The 16,498-nt window shown below is 41.1% G+C and overlaps 1 protein-coding gene across 3 annotated transcripts in view; it reads left to right on the plus strand.

Moving 5' to 3' along the window:
* Positions 1–16,498, plus strand: part of GALNT5 (polypeptide N-acetylgalactosaminyltransferase 5) — a 56,236-nt gene that overhangs the window by 13,790 nt on the left and 25,948 nt on the right. For all 3 annotated transcript variants that reach the window (XR_008682175.2, XM_055398218.2, XM_055398220.2), the window contains exons 2-3: positions 1,549–1,715; positions 3,244–3,363. Coding sequence is in view for 2 of the 3 variants with exons in the window: in XM_055398218.2 (XP_055254193.2) it covers positions 1,549–1,715; positions 3,244–3,363 (287 nt within the window). In the remaining variant the exon portion in view is untranslated. The remainder of the gene's footprint in view (positions 1–1,548; positions 1,716–3,243; positions 3,364–16,498) is intronic.

A 16,498-nucleotide genomic window follows, 5' to 3' on the forward strand; every position in this document is an offset into this window, starting at 1 on the left:
CAGCAAGGACCCCTTAAATAGATATGGAAGCTATCTATTTAAGAGTTTAAGTAATATGTAATACATATCATATATATCTATAAATAGATTCACATGCACTGGGAAAGAATATTTTCTTTGGCACTTGGCAGAAGGCCAATTGAGAAGGCAATCATAAACTGCTTTGTAGCATTAAGTAAATTAATTTTAATTAAGTAACATTAAATAAGAGAATAGGAATGTTCTCTTGTGGTCTATAACCTAATTAGGAAAGCAGTAGCTACCATTTGGTGAATTCCTGAGCCCAGAAACTATGCTAGATATTTTACATGCGTTCTTACTAAGCTGTAAATCTCTTTTCAATAAGACACATTACCTCATTTTACAGATAAGGAAACTGAGGCACAGAGAGATTAAGTAAAGAATCTAGATGACAATTTGAAAATTTTTGATGGTGGGCTTCAAAATAGTGTCTTAACCACCTATAAAGCCAGTGTCCTTTCCACTACAGGGTGATGCCTTCACAGGAAGTTCTTGTGTCTTGCATGGTTAGGCCTCTTAGCAACAATTGTTATTGCGCCAATGCAGGAAGCAACAGGTTTAATCCTTCAGTCGGGAAGATCCCCTGGAGAAGGAAATGGCTACCCACTTCAGTATCCTTGCCTGAGAAATCCCATGGACATAGGAGCCTGGCAGGCAGTCCATGGGGTTGCCAAAAAGACAGAAATAACTTAGCAACTAAACAAAAACAAAAATCCTTCCTCTGCCCTTTATTTTATGTATAACTCTCTCCAACAAAAGTGCACAAGAAAACCATCATATAGATAGATGGATAGATAGATAGATATGTGTGCATGCTAAGTCACTTCAGTCATGTCAGGCTTTTTGCAACCCTATGGACAGTGGCCAGCCATGCTCCTCTGTCCATGGAATTCTCCAGGCAAGAATACCAGAGTGGGTTGCCATGCCCTTCTCCAAGACAGATGATCAGTTCAGTTCAGTTGCTCAGTCATGTCCGACTCTTTGCGACCCCATGAATCACAGCACGCCAGGCCTCCCTGTCCATCACCAACTCCCGGAGCTCACTCAAACACATGTCCATCGAGTCGGTGATGCCATCCAGCCATCTCATTCTCTGTCGTCCCCGTCTCCTCCCACCCCCAATCCCTCCCAGCATCAGACTCTTTTCCAATGACTCAACTCATCGCATGAGGTGACAGATAAACATAAAGAAATAGATAGATGACAGATGGATGGATGGATTGATAAGTAGACAGATAGATGATTGATAGGTAGATAACTTGAGTTTATGTGTATTTACACACAGTTGCACCTTGTGGATTTTTCTTAGAGGACTTACAACAAGAAACATTTATTTTCTTATAGTTCTATGGCCTGGAAGTGCACAAGCAGGTTGGGTTTTATGTGAGGCCTCTTTCCTCAACTTATAGACAGTCACCTCTCTCTGTGTCCTCAGAGAGAGTGTGCTCCATTTCTGCTGTCTCTTCCTGTTGCACCTTGTGGATCTTGTTGTCACAACTTTTGTGCTCTGCTTGTATTCTGGCCCAGGTGTGCAGAGCAACTTGTTCACAATAACCTCCCAACCACCAGTGTCATCATGTGCTTTGTTGATGAGGTGTGGTCCACTCTCCTGAGGTCTGTACATAGCGTCCTCAACCGCTCTCCTCCCCACCTCATCAAGGAGATTCTACTGGTGGATGACTTCAGCACCAAAGGTAAGAAAACTACCCCCTGGAAAATCAAAGTTTGATGTGAGGCAATAACAGTTCAGATACAAAAATTGCAGGATAATTTGATAAGGAATGAATATTTTATAAATGTCCAATCATTGTCTGATATTGTGGCTTAGAGGCCTAAGTCCAAACTTCTGTGGATTACAGAAAGTCAGCTCAACCATCCATGGCCTTGCCCAGCTAGTCACCACAGACTCTCCTTCAGCTATGACTTCTCTGCTGTGTAAGAGTGATTTTCTAATTACAGGTCTTTGGAGATGGGTACTTTGAGGTCTTGGAGACCAGAAGATGTTCTGTACAATTGCATAAACACCTTTTTATGAAATCTAACAAGCAAAGATGCCACAATTAACAGTTATAGAAGACAATGAAATGTAAGCCCTATGGCTTCTGCTTTACTATATGTTCAGCTAAGAGTTGAGAAGACAAGTTGCCAATAGGACGAGAAAAATGAGGTTCCAACAGAGTTCAAAGGCAGAATTCACCACTGTCTTTACTTTTGTTTTGTTTATTACAGTGAAGAATCTCTTTCTTTGGACTGTAAAAAACTGGATATGTAAGTGGTCCCATGACTGCCAAAGGTCCTAGACCACATTACAAAAATCCCCAAATGCAACCCACTTCAGAAAAATTTAAAAAGTAGCAAAGAGACAGCAACCTTAATAGAACACTTTAGCCTTGGTCATGACAACAAGGACATGAGCCAGTTCTCAGTTCTCTCTCTTAGAGTGCCTACCAGGGTTACACTGAGCTCCAGGAACAGGGAGATATATAAGGAAACCTGGTTGAAAACTTTGAGAAGTGGTCTTGAAAGCACAACAGAAATAGAATCTAGTTACCAAGCAGATAACAGTCCCTTTCGAAATGGCCTATTCTGATTTTGTGGCCCTGAAGGATCTATGAGGTTCTCTTTAAGAGAAAGATGACACAGTTAGTAGAAAAGTGAGCAGCAGAAGTATTCACAGAAGCCATTCCTACCTGGGATACGTCAATAGCTTAATCATACATAGAAGTAACTGTAAGCTACATAAATATACCCCCCCCAAAAGAGCAAGAGAGCAGAGGTGTGATGGAGAGGGTGTTATAGTAGGAAGTGACAATGGTCTTAGCCAATGGCAGTTGCAATATCTTTCTTTTGCAAATTTTTCAATTTGCATACAATGTATAGTCTCTCTCCTAGGTCTTAGAAGAGGCCTTTACAAGGGGAAGTTTGTGCAGAAACAGAGCTTCATTTATTTCAAGGTAAATTTGTACCTGTCCTGACAAATGCTCAGAAAAAACAAGCCCTCCTCTTGGTAACTCACCTACACTGAAAGGTGGATTTGAGTTTTAGGAAAACAGAAACTTAGAGTATTGAGCCCAGACAAAAATCCATCTAAGAAAATGACATCATGGCTCGAAGAATAAAATATAGTGACTATGATAAATATCATAGTTTTGGGAATTTGATCTGGTCTTACCCAGATCTTATTTTTAAAGTATTTCGTTGTCTGTTTTCTCCCTGATATAGACTACCTAAAAGATAACTTGGATAAATACATGTCTCAGTTTCCAAAAGTTCGGATTCTTCGCCTAAAAGAGAGACATGGCTTAATAAGAGCCAGGCTGGCAGGGGCACAAAAGGCAACAGGTAAGAAGCTGCTAATATTTTGTTTTGGCTACATCTTTATTTTAGTTTAACCTTTTCCAAATACACTTCAAATTTGAAATAATAGTACAATGAGCACTCCTATGTCCATCATTTCATTCCACTAGTTTCTAACTTTTTGCAATATGTATCCCACTAAATTGTTTTAATGACTCACTGAGAGGTCACAACTCTGAAAAACTCCAGCTAGGTGCATTTTAATTACTTGCCACTATTCAGTAGAGGGCATATTCCCAAACTATCATAGAAGGACTTTCTTTTTCCTAATTAACATTGTTGTGGATCCCTTTATGATCGATAATAAAAAGGAATCACCTAAAAAAGAAATGGGAAAAATATATAGCCATACACACAATTATATATACATATATCTAGATATATACATAATTACATATATGTGAGTATGTGTCTATTTGAACACTCATATATATGAAGTATACAACAAATTAACAAATTACTCTGGCAAGCTGCTGTAAAGTTTCAAAACATGTGTTCTCAATTTCTGTCCCTGTCTCCCTATGGATGACAGTGTCTATGACCCACACTTAGAGCAGCAACAATGGAGGGCAACAATGGATTTCTGAGTTTGGAAAGAAGCAAAAAGGTCTATTTGAATTGGGTATAGTAATAGACTCACCTAAGGATAAATCCAGTGGCCCTAAAGTTCACCTGAACCCAGTGGGGAGTTTAAGGAAATTCAGAGTCCTGCACCAGGTTTAGTTCAGTTCAGTTCAGTCACTCAGTTGTGTCCAAATCTTTGTTTTGTTTTTTTTTTGGTAATTAATTTATTTTTTATTGGAGGCAAATTATTTTACATTATATTGGTTGGTTTTGCCATACATTGACATGAATTCGCCCCGGGTTTACATAAGTTCCCCCTCCTGAACCCCCCTCCCACCTCCCTCCTCCCTTTATCCTCCCTCTGGATCATCCCCGCATGCCAGCCCCGAGCATCCTATAACATGCATTGACCCTGAACTAGTGATTCGTTTCACATATGACAACATACGTGTTTCAATGCCATCCTCCCAAATCATCCCACCCTCACCCTCTCCCATAGAGTCCCAAAAACTGTTCTATACATCTGTGTCTCTTTTGCTGTCTCGTATACAGGGTTATCATTTGCATCTTTCTAAATTCCATATATATGCGTTAGTATACTGTATTGGTGTTTTTCTTTCTGGCTTACTTCATTCTGTATAATAGGCTCCAGTTTCATGCATCTCATTAGAACTGATTCAAATGTTTTCTTTTTAATGGCTGAATAATACTCCATTGTGTATATGTACCAAAGCTTTCTTATCCATTCGTCTGCAGATGGCCATCTAGGTTGCTTCCATGTCCTCGCTATTATAAACAGTGCTGCGATTAACATTGGAGTACATCTGTCTCTTTCAATTCTGGTTTCCTCGGTGTGTATGCCCAGGAGTGCGATTGCTGGATCATATGGCAGTTCTATTTCCAGTTTTTTGAGGAATCTCCACACTGTTCTCCATAGTGGCTGTACTAGTTTGCATTCCCACCAACAGTGTAAGAGGGTTCCTTTCTCTCCACATCCTCTCCAGCATTTATTGCATGTAGACTTTTGGATAGCAGCCATTCTGACTGGTGTGAAATGGTATCTCATTGTGGTTTTGATTTGCATCTCTCTGATTATGAGGGATGTTGAGCATTTTTTCATGTGTTTGTTAGCCATCTTTATGTCTTCTTTGGAGAAATGTCTGTTTAGTTCTTTGGCCCATTTTTTGATTGGGTCATTTATTTTTCTGGAATTGAGCTGCAGGAGCTGCTTGTATATTTTGGAGATTAATCCTTTATCAGTTGCTTCATTTGCTATTATTTTCTCCCATTCTGAAGGCTGTCTTTTCACCTTACTTATAGTTTCCTTTGCTGTGCATAAGCTTTTGATTTTAATTAGGTCCCATTTGTTTATTTTTGCTTTTATTTCCAATATTCTGGGAGGTGGGTCGTGGAGGATCCTGCTGTGATTTTTGTTGGAGAATGTTTTGCCTATGTTCTCCTCTAGGAGTTTTATAGTTTCTGGTCTTACATTTAGCTCTCTAATCCATTTTGAGTTTATTTTGGTGTATGGTGTTAGGAAGTGTTCTAGTTTCATTCTTTTACAAGTGGCTGACCAGTTTTCCCAGCACCACTTGTTAAAGAGACTGTCTTTTCTCCATTTTATATTCTTGCCTCCTTTGTCAAAGATAAGGTGTCCATAGGTGCGTGGATTTATCTCTGGGCTTTCTATTTTGTTCCATTGATCTATATTTCTGTCTTTATGCCAGTACCATACTGTCTTGATGACTGTGGCTTTGTAGTAGAGCCTGAAGTCCGGCAGGTTAATTCCCCCAGTTCCATTTTTCTTCCTCAAGATTGCTTTGGCTATTCGAGGTTTTTTGTATTTCCATACAAATTGTGAGATTATTTGTTCTAGTTCTGTGAAAAATATCGTCGGTAGCTTGATAGGGATTGCATTGAATGTATAAATTACTTTGGGTAGTATACTCATTTTTACAATATTTATTCTTCCAATCCATGCACATGGTATATTTCTCCATCTATTAGTGTCCTCTTTGATTGCTTTCAGTAGTGTTTTATAGTTTTCTATGTACAAGTCTTTTGTTTCCTTAGGTAGATATATTCCTAAGTACTTAATTCTTTTCGTTGCAACAGTGAATGAAATAGTTTCCTTAATTTCTCTTTCTATTTTCTCATTGTTAGTGTATAGGAATACAAGGGATTTCTGTGTGTTGATTTTATATCCTGCAACGTTACTGTAATCATTGATTAGCTCTAGTAGTTTTCTGGTAGAGTCTCTAGGGTTTTCTGTGTAGAGGATCATGTCATCAGCAAACAGTGAAAGTTTTACTTCTTCTTTTCCAATTTGTATTCCTTTTATGTCTTTTTCTGCTCTGATTGCTGTAGCCAAAACTTCCAGAACTATGTTGAATAGTAGTGGTGAGAGTGGGCACCCTTGTCTTGTTTCTGACTTTAGGGGAAATGCTTTCAGTTTTTCACCATTGAGGATAATGTTTGCTGTGGGTTTGTCATATATAGCTTTTATTATGTTGAGGTATGTCCCTTCTATTCCCACTTTCTGGAGGGTTTTTATCATAAATGGATGTTGAATTTTGTCGAAGGCTTTCTCTGCATCTATTGAGATAATCATATGATTTTTATTTTTCAGTTTGTTAATGTGGTGTATTACGTTGATTGATTTGCGGATATTGAAGAATCCTTGCATTCCTGGGATAAAGCCCACTTGGTCATGATGTATGATCTTCTTAATATGTTGTTGGATTCTGATTGCTAGAATTTTTTAAGGATTTTTGCATCTATGTTCATCAGTGATATTGGCCTGTAGTTTTCTTTTTTTGTGGGGTCTTTACCAGGTTTTGGGATTAGGGTGATGGTGGCCTCATAGAATGAGTTTGGAAGTTTCCCTTCCTCAGCAATTTTCTGGAAGAGTTTGAGTAGAATAGGTGTTAACTCTTCTCTAAATTTTTGGTAGAATTCGGCTGTGAAGCCGTCTGGACCTGGGCTTTTGTTTGCTGGAATATTCCTGATTACAGCCTCTAGTTCCGTGCTTGTGATGGGTCTATTCAGATTTTCTATTTCTTCCTGGTTCAGTTTTGGAAAGATGTACTTTTCTAGGAATTTGTCCATTTCTTCCAGGTTATTCATTTTATTGCCATATAATTGCTGATAGTATTCTCTAATAATCCTTTGTATTTCTGTGTTGTCAGTTGTGATCTCTCCATTTTCATTTCTAATTTTATTGATTTGGTTCTTCTCCCTTTGTTTCTTGATAAGTCTGGCTAGTGGTTTGTCAATTTTATTTACCTTCTCAAAGAACCAGCTTTTGGCTTTGTTGATTTTTGCTATGGTCTCTTTTGTTTCTTTTGCATTTATCTCTGCCCTAATTTTTACAATTTCTTTCCTTCTACTGACCCTGGGGTTCTTCATTTCTTCCTTTTCTAGTTGCTTTAGATGTAAAGTTAGGTTATTTAGTTGACTTTTTTCTTGTTTCTTGATGTGTGCCTGTATTGCTATGAACTTCCCCCTTAGCACTGCTTTTACAGTGTCCCAGAGGTTTTGGGTTGTTGTGTTTTCATTTTCATTCATTTCTATGCATATTTTGATTTCTCTTTTGATTTCTTCTATGATTTGTTCATTATTCAGAAGCGTTTTGTTCAGCCTCCATATGTTGGCATTTTTAATAGTTTTTCTCCCGTAATTGAGATCTAATCTTACTGCATTGTGGTCAGAAAAGATGCATGGAATGATTTCAACTTTTTTGAATTTACCAAGGCTAGATTTATGGCCCAGGATGTGATCTATCCTGGAAAAGGTTCCGTGTGCGCTTGAGAAAAAGGTGAAATTCATTGTTTTGGGGTGAAATGTCCTATAGATATCTATTAGGTCTAACTGGTCTATTGTATCATTTAAAGTTTGTGTTTCCTTGTTAATTTTCTGTTTAGTTGATCTATCCATAGATGTAAGTGGGGTATTAAAATCTCCCACTATTATTGCATTATTGTTAATTTCCCCTTTCATACTTGTTAGTAATTGTCTTACATATTGCGGTGCTCCTATGTTGGGTGCATAAATATTTATAATTGTTATATCTTCATCTTGGATTGATCCTTTGATCATTATGTAGTTTCCTTCTTTGTCTCTTTTCACAGCCTTTGTTTTAAAGTCTATTTTATCTGATATGAGTATTGCTACTCCTGCTTTCTTTTGGTCTCTATTTGCATGGAATATCTTTTTCCAGCCCTTCACTTTCAGTCTGTATGTGTCCCTCGTTTTGAGGTGGGTCTCTTGCAGACAACATATATGAGGGTCTTGTTTTTGTATCCATTCAGCCAGCCTTTGTCTTTTGGTTGGGGCATCAACCCATTTACTTTTAAGGTAATTATTGATAAGTACGATCCCGTAGCCTTTTTCTTTATTGCTTTGGGTTCGAGTTTATACACCCTTTCTGTGTTTCCTGTCTAGAAAAGATCCTTTAGCATTTGTTGGAGAGCTGGTTTGGTAATGCTGAATTCTCTCAGCTTTTGCTTGTCTGTAAAGCTTTTGATTTCTCCTTCATATTTGAATGAGATCCTTGCTGGGTACAGTAGTCTGGTCTGTAGGTTATTTTCTTTCATCACTTTAAGTATGTCTTGCCATTCCCTCCTGGCCTGAAGAGTTTCTGTTGAAAGATCGGCTGTTATCCTTATGGGAATCCCCTTGTGTGTTATTTGCTGTTTTTCCCTTGCTGTTTTTAATATTTGTTCTTTGTGTTTGATCTTTGTTAATTTGATTAATATGTGTCTTGGAGTATTTCACCTTGGGTTTATCCTGTTGGGGACTCTCTGGGTATCTTGGACTTGGGTGATTATTTCTTTCCCCATTTTAGGGAAGTTTTCAACTATTATCTCCTCAAGTATTCTTTCATGGTCTTTCTTGTTGTCTTCTTCTTCTGGGATTCCTATGATTCGAATGTTGGAGCGTTTAACATTGTCCCAGAGGTCTCTAATATTGTTCTCATTTCTTTTAATTTGTTTTTCTTTTTTCCTCTCTGTTTCATTTATTTCTACAATTCTATCTTCTAGCTCGCTTATCCTGTCTTCTGCCTCTGTTATTCTACTGTTTGTTCCCTCCAGAGTGTTTTTGATCTCATCTATTGTATTATTCATTGTATATTGACTCTTTTTTATTTCCTCTAAATCCTTATTAAACCTTTCTTCCATCTTCTCAATCCTTTTCTCCAGGTTATTTATCTGTAACTCCATTTTGCTTTCAAGATTTTGAATCATTTTCACCACCAAAATTCGAAATTCTTTTTCATGTAGATTCCCTATATCTTCCTCTTTTGTTTGTGTTGGTGGGCATTTATCTTGTTCCTTTACTTGCTGGGTATTTCTCTGCTTCTTCATCTTGCTTATAATGCTTTGCTTGGGGTGGCCTTTCCCTCTTCTGGCCGTTTGTGGAGTTCTCTTTATTATGTAGTTTCCTTGCTGTGTGTGGGGTTGGACAGGTGACTTGTCAAGGTTCCCTGGTTAGGGAAGCTTGTGTCGGTGTTCTGGTGGGTGGAGCTGGATTTTTTCTCTCTGGAGTGCAATGTAGTGTCCAGTAATGAGTTATGAGATGTCAGTGGGTTTGGAGTGACTTTGGGCAGCCTGTATATTGAAGCTCAGGGCTAGTTTCCTGTGTTACTGGAGAATTTGCGTGGTATGTCTTGCTCTGGAACTTGTTGACCCTTGGGTTTAGCATAGGTATGGAGACGTTTGATGAGCTCCTATCGATTAATGTTCCCTGGAGTCAGGAGTTCTCTGGTGTTCTCAGGATTCGGGCTTAAGCCTCTTGCCTCTGGTTTTTGGTCTTATTCTTGGAGTAGTCTATAGAGTTCTCTATCTGTCATTTCCAAGGTGGTTCCCTCTGTTTTAGCTTCTGTTTGCTGGTCTCTTCAGTGTCTAATTTCCACCCTGATATTAGGGAGTGGGTGGACACTTTTTAAGGCTCAGTTATTCAGTCCTGTTCTGGAAAGGGAGGAACGCTGCAGACGAATATCTCTGGCGTCTGTGGGGAGTGCTCGCAGCGTCTCGGCCACACTGGGTTTGCCCCCACTCACAGCACATATGCTGTCCCAGTCTACACTGCACAGGCTCTAGGTTGCTCTGCCGGGAACTGTCTGAGGCTGGAGCCGGGTTGTATGCACTTCCCAGGTCTGAGCGGCTCAAGTTCAGGTTCTCAGGTACTCCACAAAGGCGCAGATTTGGTTGGGCCTGTGTTTTGTGCCTTCCCCGGTCCGAGCAGTTCAGGGTACCAGGTGTTTGGCCAGCACTGTCTCTGCCACTTATCGCCTCCCCAGTCCCCGCCACTCAGTTTTCTGGGTGTACAACTGGCGCACCTTCTCAGGGGGATATCGACCGGCCCGAGCCCAAGAAGTCCTGATTAGCAACAAGCCTGTCTGCAGTTTGTATCAGATGCCTTTCTAGGGCCGCGGTTGCCCGCTCTGGCTCTGGTTGCGCTCCCTGCCTGTCTCGGCGGGGGATGGGGGATGGGCCGACCGCAGCTGGCTCCCTCTGCTCAGTCCTTTATTCTGTGAGCGGGGCTGGCCGAGTCTTAGGTTAGAGCTTTCCACCTTTTCGTGGGGAAGCTATCCCACAGTCTGCTTTGCTTTCCCCAGTTCTCTCAAATTGTTCTCGCGGCATTCAAGCCCAGTCCTCTCTTTAAGCAGTTCAGCCGGCTCCTCCCTGCCCAGCCCGCGCTTGCTAATGGCGTATGCAGCAGTCTGCGCTGCTTCTCCGCTGGGAGTTACCGTTTGGCGGGTAGTCTGTGGGTTTTAAAAAAATCTTAAAAAAAAAAAGAGGGTTATGTGGCCCTCTGAGCTTCCAAGGCTCGCCACAGATTCGCCAGTGAGAGTGTTTCCTGGTGTTTGGAAAGTTCTCTCTTTTTAAAGCCTCCCTTCCTGGGACGGAGATTCGTCCTTACTTCTTTTGTCTCGCTTTTTATCTTTTATGTTTTTTCCTACCTCCTTTTGAAGACAATGGGCTGCTTTTCTGGGTGCCTGACGTCCTCTGCCAGCATTCAGAAGTTGTTTTGTGGACTTTACTCTGCGTTCAAATGTCCTTTTGATGAATTTGTGGGGGAGAGAGTGGTCTCGCTGTCCTATTCCTCTGCCATCTTGTTCCTTCCTGTGTCCAACTCTTTGAAACCTGATGAACTGCAGCACACCAAGCCTCCCTGTCCATCACCAACTCCCAGAGTTCACTCAAACTCATGTCCACCAAGTCGGTGATGCCATCCAACCATCTCATCCTCTGTTATCCCCTTCTCCTCCTGGCCTCAATCTTTCCCAGCATCAGGGTCTTTTCAAATGAGTCAGCTCTTCGCATCAGGTGGCCAAAGTATTGGAGTTTCAACTTCAACATCAGTCCTTCCAATGAACACCCAGGACTGATCTCCTTTAGGATGGACTGGTTGGATCTCCTTGAAGTCCAAGAGACTCTCAAGAATCTTCTCCAACACCACAGTTCAAAAGCATCAATTCTTCGATGATCAGCCTTCTTCACAGTCCAACTCTCACATCCATACATGACCACTGGAAAAACCATAGCCTTGACTAGATGAACCTTTGTTGACAAAGTAATATGCTTTTTAATATACTGTCTAGGTTGGTCATAACTTTCCTCCCAAGGAGTAAGCATCTTTTAATTTCATGGCTGCAATCACCATCTGCAGTGATTTTGGAGCCCAGAAAAATAAAGTCAGCCACTGTTTCCACTGTTTCCCCATCTATTTCCCATGAAGTGATGGGACCAGATGCCATGAGCTTAGTTTTCTGAATGTTGGGCTTAAAGCCAACTTTTTCACTCTCCTCTTTCACTTTCATCAAGAGGCTCTTTAGTTCTTCTTCACTTTCTGCCATAAGGGTGGTATCATCTGCATATCTGAGGTTATTCATGTTTTTCACGGCAATCTTGATTCCAGCTTGTGCTTCTTCCAGCCCAGCATTTCTCATGATGTACTCTGCTTATAAGTTAAATAAGCAGGGTGACAATATACAGCCTTGATGCAGTCCTTTTCCTATTTGGAACCAGTCTGTTGTTCCATGTCCAGTTCTAACTGTTGCTTTCTGACCTGCATATAGGTTTCTCAAGAGGCAGGTCAGGTGGTCTGGTATTTCCATCTCTTTCAGAATTTTTCAGTTTATTGTGATCCACACAGTCAAAGGCTTTGGCATAGTCAATAAAGCAGAAATAGATGTTTTTCTGGAACTCTCTTGCTTTTTCTATGATCCAGCAGATGTTGGCAATTTGAGCTCTGGTTCCTCTCCCTTTTCTAAAACAAGCTTTAACATCCGGAATTTCACAGTTCACATATTGTTGAAGCCTGGCTTGGAGAATTTTGAGCATGACTTTACTAGCATGTGAGATGAGTGCAATTGTGCAATAATTTGAACATTCTTTGACATTGCCTTTCTTTGGGATTGGAATGAAAACTGACCTTTTCCAGTCCTGTGGTCACTGCTGCGTTTTCCAAATTTGCTGGCATATTAAGTGCAGCACTTTCACAGCATCATCTTTCAGGATCTGAAATAGCTCAACTGGAATTCCATCACCTCCACTAGCTTTGTTCGTTGTGATGCTTCCTAAGGCCTACTTGACTTCACATTCCAGGATGTCTGGCTCTAGGTGAGTGATCACACCATCGTGATTATCTGGGTCATGAAGACCTTTTTTGTATAGTTCTTCTGTGTATTCTTGCCACCTCTTTTTAATATCTTCTGCTTCTGTTAGGTCCATACCATTTCTGTCCTTTATTGAGCCCATCTTTGCATGAAATGTTCCCTTGGTATCTCTAATTTTCTTGAAGAGATCTCTAGTCTTTCCCATTCTGTTATTTTCCTCTATTCTTTTGCATTGATCACTGAGGAAGGCTTTCTTATCTCTCCTTGTTATTCTTTGGAACTCTGCATTCAGATGTTTATATCTTTGCTTTTCTCCTTTGCTTTTTGCTTCTCTTCTTTTCACAGCTATTTGTAAGGCCTCCCCAGACAGCCATTTTTCCTTTTGGCATTTCTTTTTCTTGGGGATGGTCTTGATCCCTGTCTCCTGTACACCAAGGCTGTGATTCACGGACCGTTCAGGGCCCTCATTGAGCAGGGCTGACCAGCCTAATGAGTCCTCCCAAACTCCCCCTGGGCACTCCCCAGCCCTCCCAGGTAGAGTACAGACAGCAGATGGCTCTGGGTCTGAAGAATCTCTATGATACAGATCTGCATTGATGCTACTGCAGAATCTTTTCTAGAATGCATAACCAAACAAAGAGATCAAAGATAAGAATCTGAATCCAGAATCTGATAGGCCTTGAGCTACTGATTGACCTTTTAGGGTTCAGAGAAAAGAGAAGAGGAACCACAGGTGAGGTTGAGATCAGCTAGTCATGGACATGCAGAAGCAGAAGTCGAGTGGCCCCGTTTTGGCCTCAGAGTACTATCAGGCTCTCTGCGAGTCTTTTAGAGTCTTCCACAAAGAAATAAGGGCAAATCTGTAACTCTCTAACTTCAAGCAATGTCCACTCCACATTCAGGCTCCAGGGAGTGACAGATTCTTTCTCTCAATCTGATTCAGTCATCAGTTGTTTACTGTAAATGAGGAATTAGGTCAAGCAGGATTTCAAAACTTAAAAGACAGGCCTTGGTCATTGGGTCTCAAGGGAAAGTCTTTTACACAAAGGCAACAGAAGTAAAAAGAAAAGAGGTAATTTGGATACAAAGAACAAGCCAGATATCATGATAGTGTTGAACACACCAAGCCAGTTATAACCCTGACAAGAGCAGCCTGCGGGTGGGCAGGTTTAATAGTGCTCTGATTATGGAAGTTCAGAGTAGAGATTAGATTCTCATTTCCTATATAATATGGCAGTTAGCAAAATAGTCGTAATGCTGTGAGCATTCCGAAGAATCAGTTGGCTAATTTTAAATATGTGAACAACAAGTGACATCTAACTTCTGGCCAATGCTGACATTCCCTGAAGAGCAACAGTCCTTTTATAAATTTCTCCAACTCATTTCTTCTGCAGGTCAAACAGCTAGCTTCCTTAGCATCACTTATAAATCATTCTTTAAAATTAAACAGGCAGCAGGTCCACATTCATCAAGGAACTCTAAACACAACACTATCACCAATTGGTGCTAGCAGCAGTATCCTAAGCTGGTAAGCTAAATCTAAGGGGTATCAATGCTCAACAAGGAGCCAAAGCTACTTGGCACATTGAGCATGTCTGAGTTGGCACAAAAAATTGAAAACTAAGTAAGTTACAATCAAACCCATCTGCAAACAATCCAGTATGTCTGGAATCTACTCTCAGAACAACCTTCCAGGTAGTTATCAATATGGAGTTAGTTATTTTGAGCTCTAGGCTGAACAATCGTTGAAAACCAGTCATCATAATAGCTATCTATTAGGAATCTAGGTATTAGGTATACTTTAGAAATATCTCCATAAGGTAAAGCTCAAAGAGATTAAGTAATTTATCCAATGTGGCCAAGAAAAGCAGAACTATGATGAACGCAGTTCTGGGGAAATTCAATCCTATGTCATTTCACCATGCCCACAAGTAGGGAAAAAAATGCAGATTTGAGGATCCATCTTGCTGCCACTGAGAACTGAAGAAGTAGATCCAGACCTTTTGACCCAGTAACCCTGCCACGGAGATAGGGAACGGCAATCTAGTAGAGACTAGACTCTTTAAATGCCCGGACTGAATGGACCAGGAGTAGGAGTGGTGAGAGAAAGAGGACCGTCTTTTATACGTTCTATACCGTTAGACCATTTGTGCTTAGTTGCTCAGTCATGTTTGACTCTTTGCGACCCCATGGACTGTAGCCCCTGCCAGGCTCCTCTGTCCATGGGAATTCTCCAGGCAAGAATACTAGAGTGGGTTGCCATGCCCTCCTCCAGGGGATCTTCTCAACCCAGGGATCAAACCCAGGTCTCCTGCATTGCAGGCAGACTCTTTACCATCTGAGCCACCAGGGAAGCCCAATAGGACTAAGCAAACATACTTATATACCCTATACACCTAGATGAACCCTAAAAGCCTTTCCAGGATAAGGAGAGGTCTATGCAAGAGAGCACCCTTAGGAAACAGTAGCTTCCATTATCAAGCAATCCATAACTCCTGGAAAATAGGAACTGCCCCCCCACCAGTCCCAGCATGATCAGGAGATGTAACTGCACCTCCAAGAGTAGTGGATGAGATGGCGGGGGTGGGGGGTCTGGCTAGCACAGCCTGTTCCTATCTAAAGAGACATCTCAAGACCACTTCCCATCAAGACTTTGGCTAAGGTTAGTCTCTTCACCTTTATGCAAAAATTCCATTGTTAATCAGGTAATTAGTAAGAAAGACTTCCCTGGTGGCTTAGATGGTAAAGAGTCTGTCTACAATGAGGGAGACCCGGGTTCGAGCCCTGGGTTGGGAAGATCCCCTGGAGAAGGAAATGGCCATCCACGCCAGTACTATTGCCTGGAAAATCCCATGGACAGAGGAGCCTGGTAGGCTACAGTCTAAGGGGTCGCAAAGAGTCAGACACGACTGAGTGACTTCACTTCTTCACTTCATTTATTAAGAAGTAGTTTAGAGATTTCAGTGGATAATAGTCTATTATCCAGGTATTTATTTGCACCTTTTTATTTGCCTGCTGCTGTCTTCTGCTTTTACTTTAAGCTTTCCCATACTCATCTCTGTCTCTTTCTCATTTGCGGGGGGTGGGAGGGGAGAGGCAAGAGGGTGTGTGCAGATATTTTCTAGTATCAGGCTGCCACTTAGCTTTGCAAACTTGGCAAAGTTGCCTAAGTGTTTCATTCCTCTTAAATGTGGATAAAACTTAGACCTATACTTCAGGTTTGTCACAAGGATAAACCTTAAATAAGACAATAAGACAGTCATTCAGAATGTTCAGAAGAGTATCCGGCACAGAATAAGAACAAATCAAAAATCAGTGATGTTATTGTAGGTTTTCAGATACTGAGGGGTGTAGCTAAGAGTAAGAGTGGTCAATTAAAACAATGAACCAAAATAAAAGTAACAGTCAAGTCTTCGAGCACTTCCTGCAATCACATAGGTAAAAAGTATAGGTAGGAAGCCAGACAGAAGACAGCACTGACTCCCCCAGTGTTCCGTATTTTCCCATGGAAGAATGGGCTGGTGGATCAGAGCAGATGTGTAGATCATCTTACTGACCAAAGAGCCTGAAATAAGGTTCCTCCTGTTTTAGAGCCTGGGGGCCAGGATGAAAGGAAGGGGGAAGGTCTAGCAGTAAGAAAAAATGTCCGAAAGATCTACACATCATCCACAAGGTGAGAAAGAGGTCTTGGCCTGAGACAGTCTCCAACCGGGTGAACCTGGGTCAGGAACACAGTTCTTTATAAGTGCACGTCCAGCTATGGGGCTGGAGGACCTGAGTCCTTGACTATATCTTCCTTCAGAGACTCTAGGGCACAAACCGTGAACCAAGTCTGGTGTGGAGATGGCAGCTTTCCCTCAAGAGGCCTGCCAGGTAAAGCTTTTGTAATAGCTTTGGGCCTCGGCTTCCCAGGTGGCGCTAGTGGTAAAGAAC

Source organism: Moschus berezovskii, chromosome 2 (genome assembly GCF_049115385.1).
Source record: "Moschus berezovskii isolate FMDL1 chromosome 2, NW_MosBer_1.0, whole genome shotgun sequence".
Lineage (NCBI taxonomy): Eukaryota > Metazoa > Chordata > Mammalia > Artiodactyla > Moschidae > Moschus > Moschus berezovskii.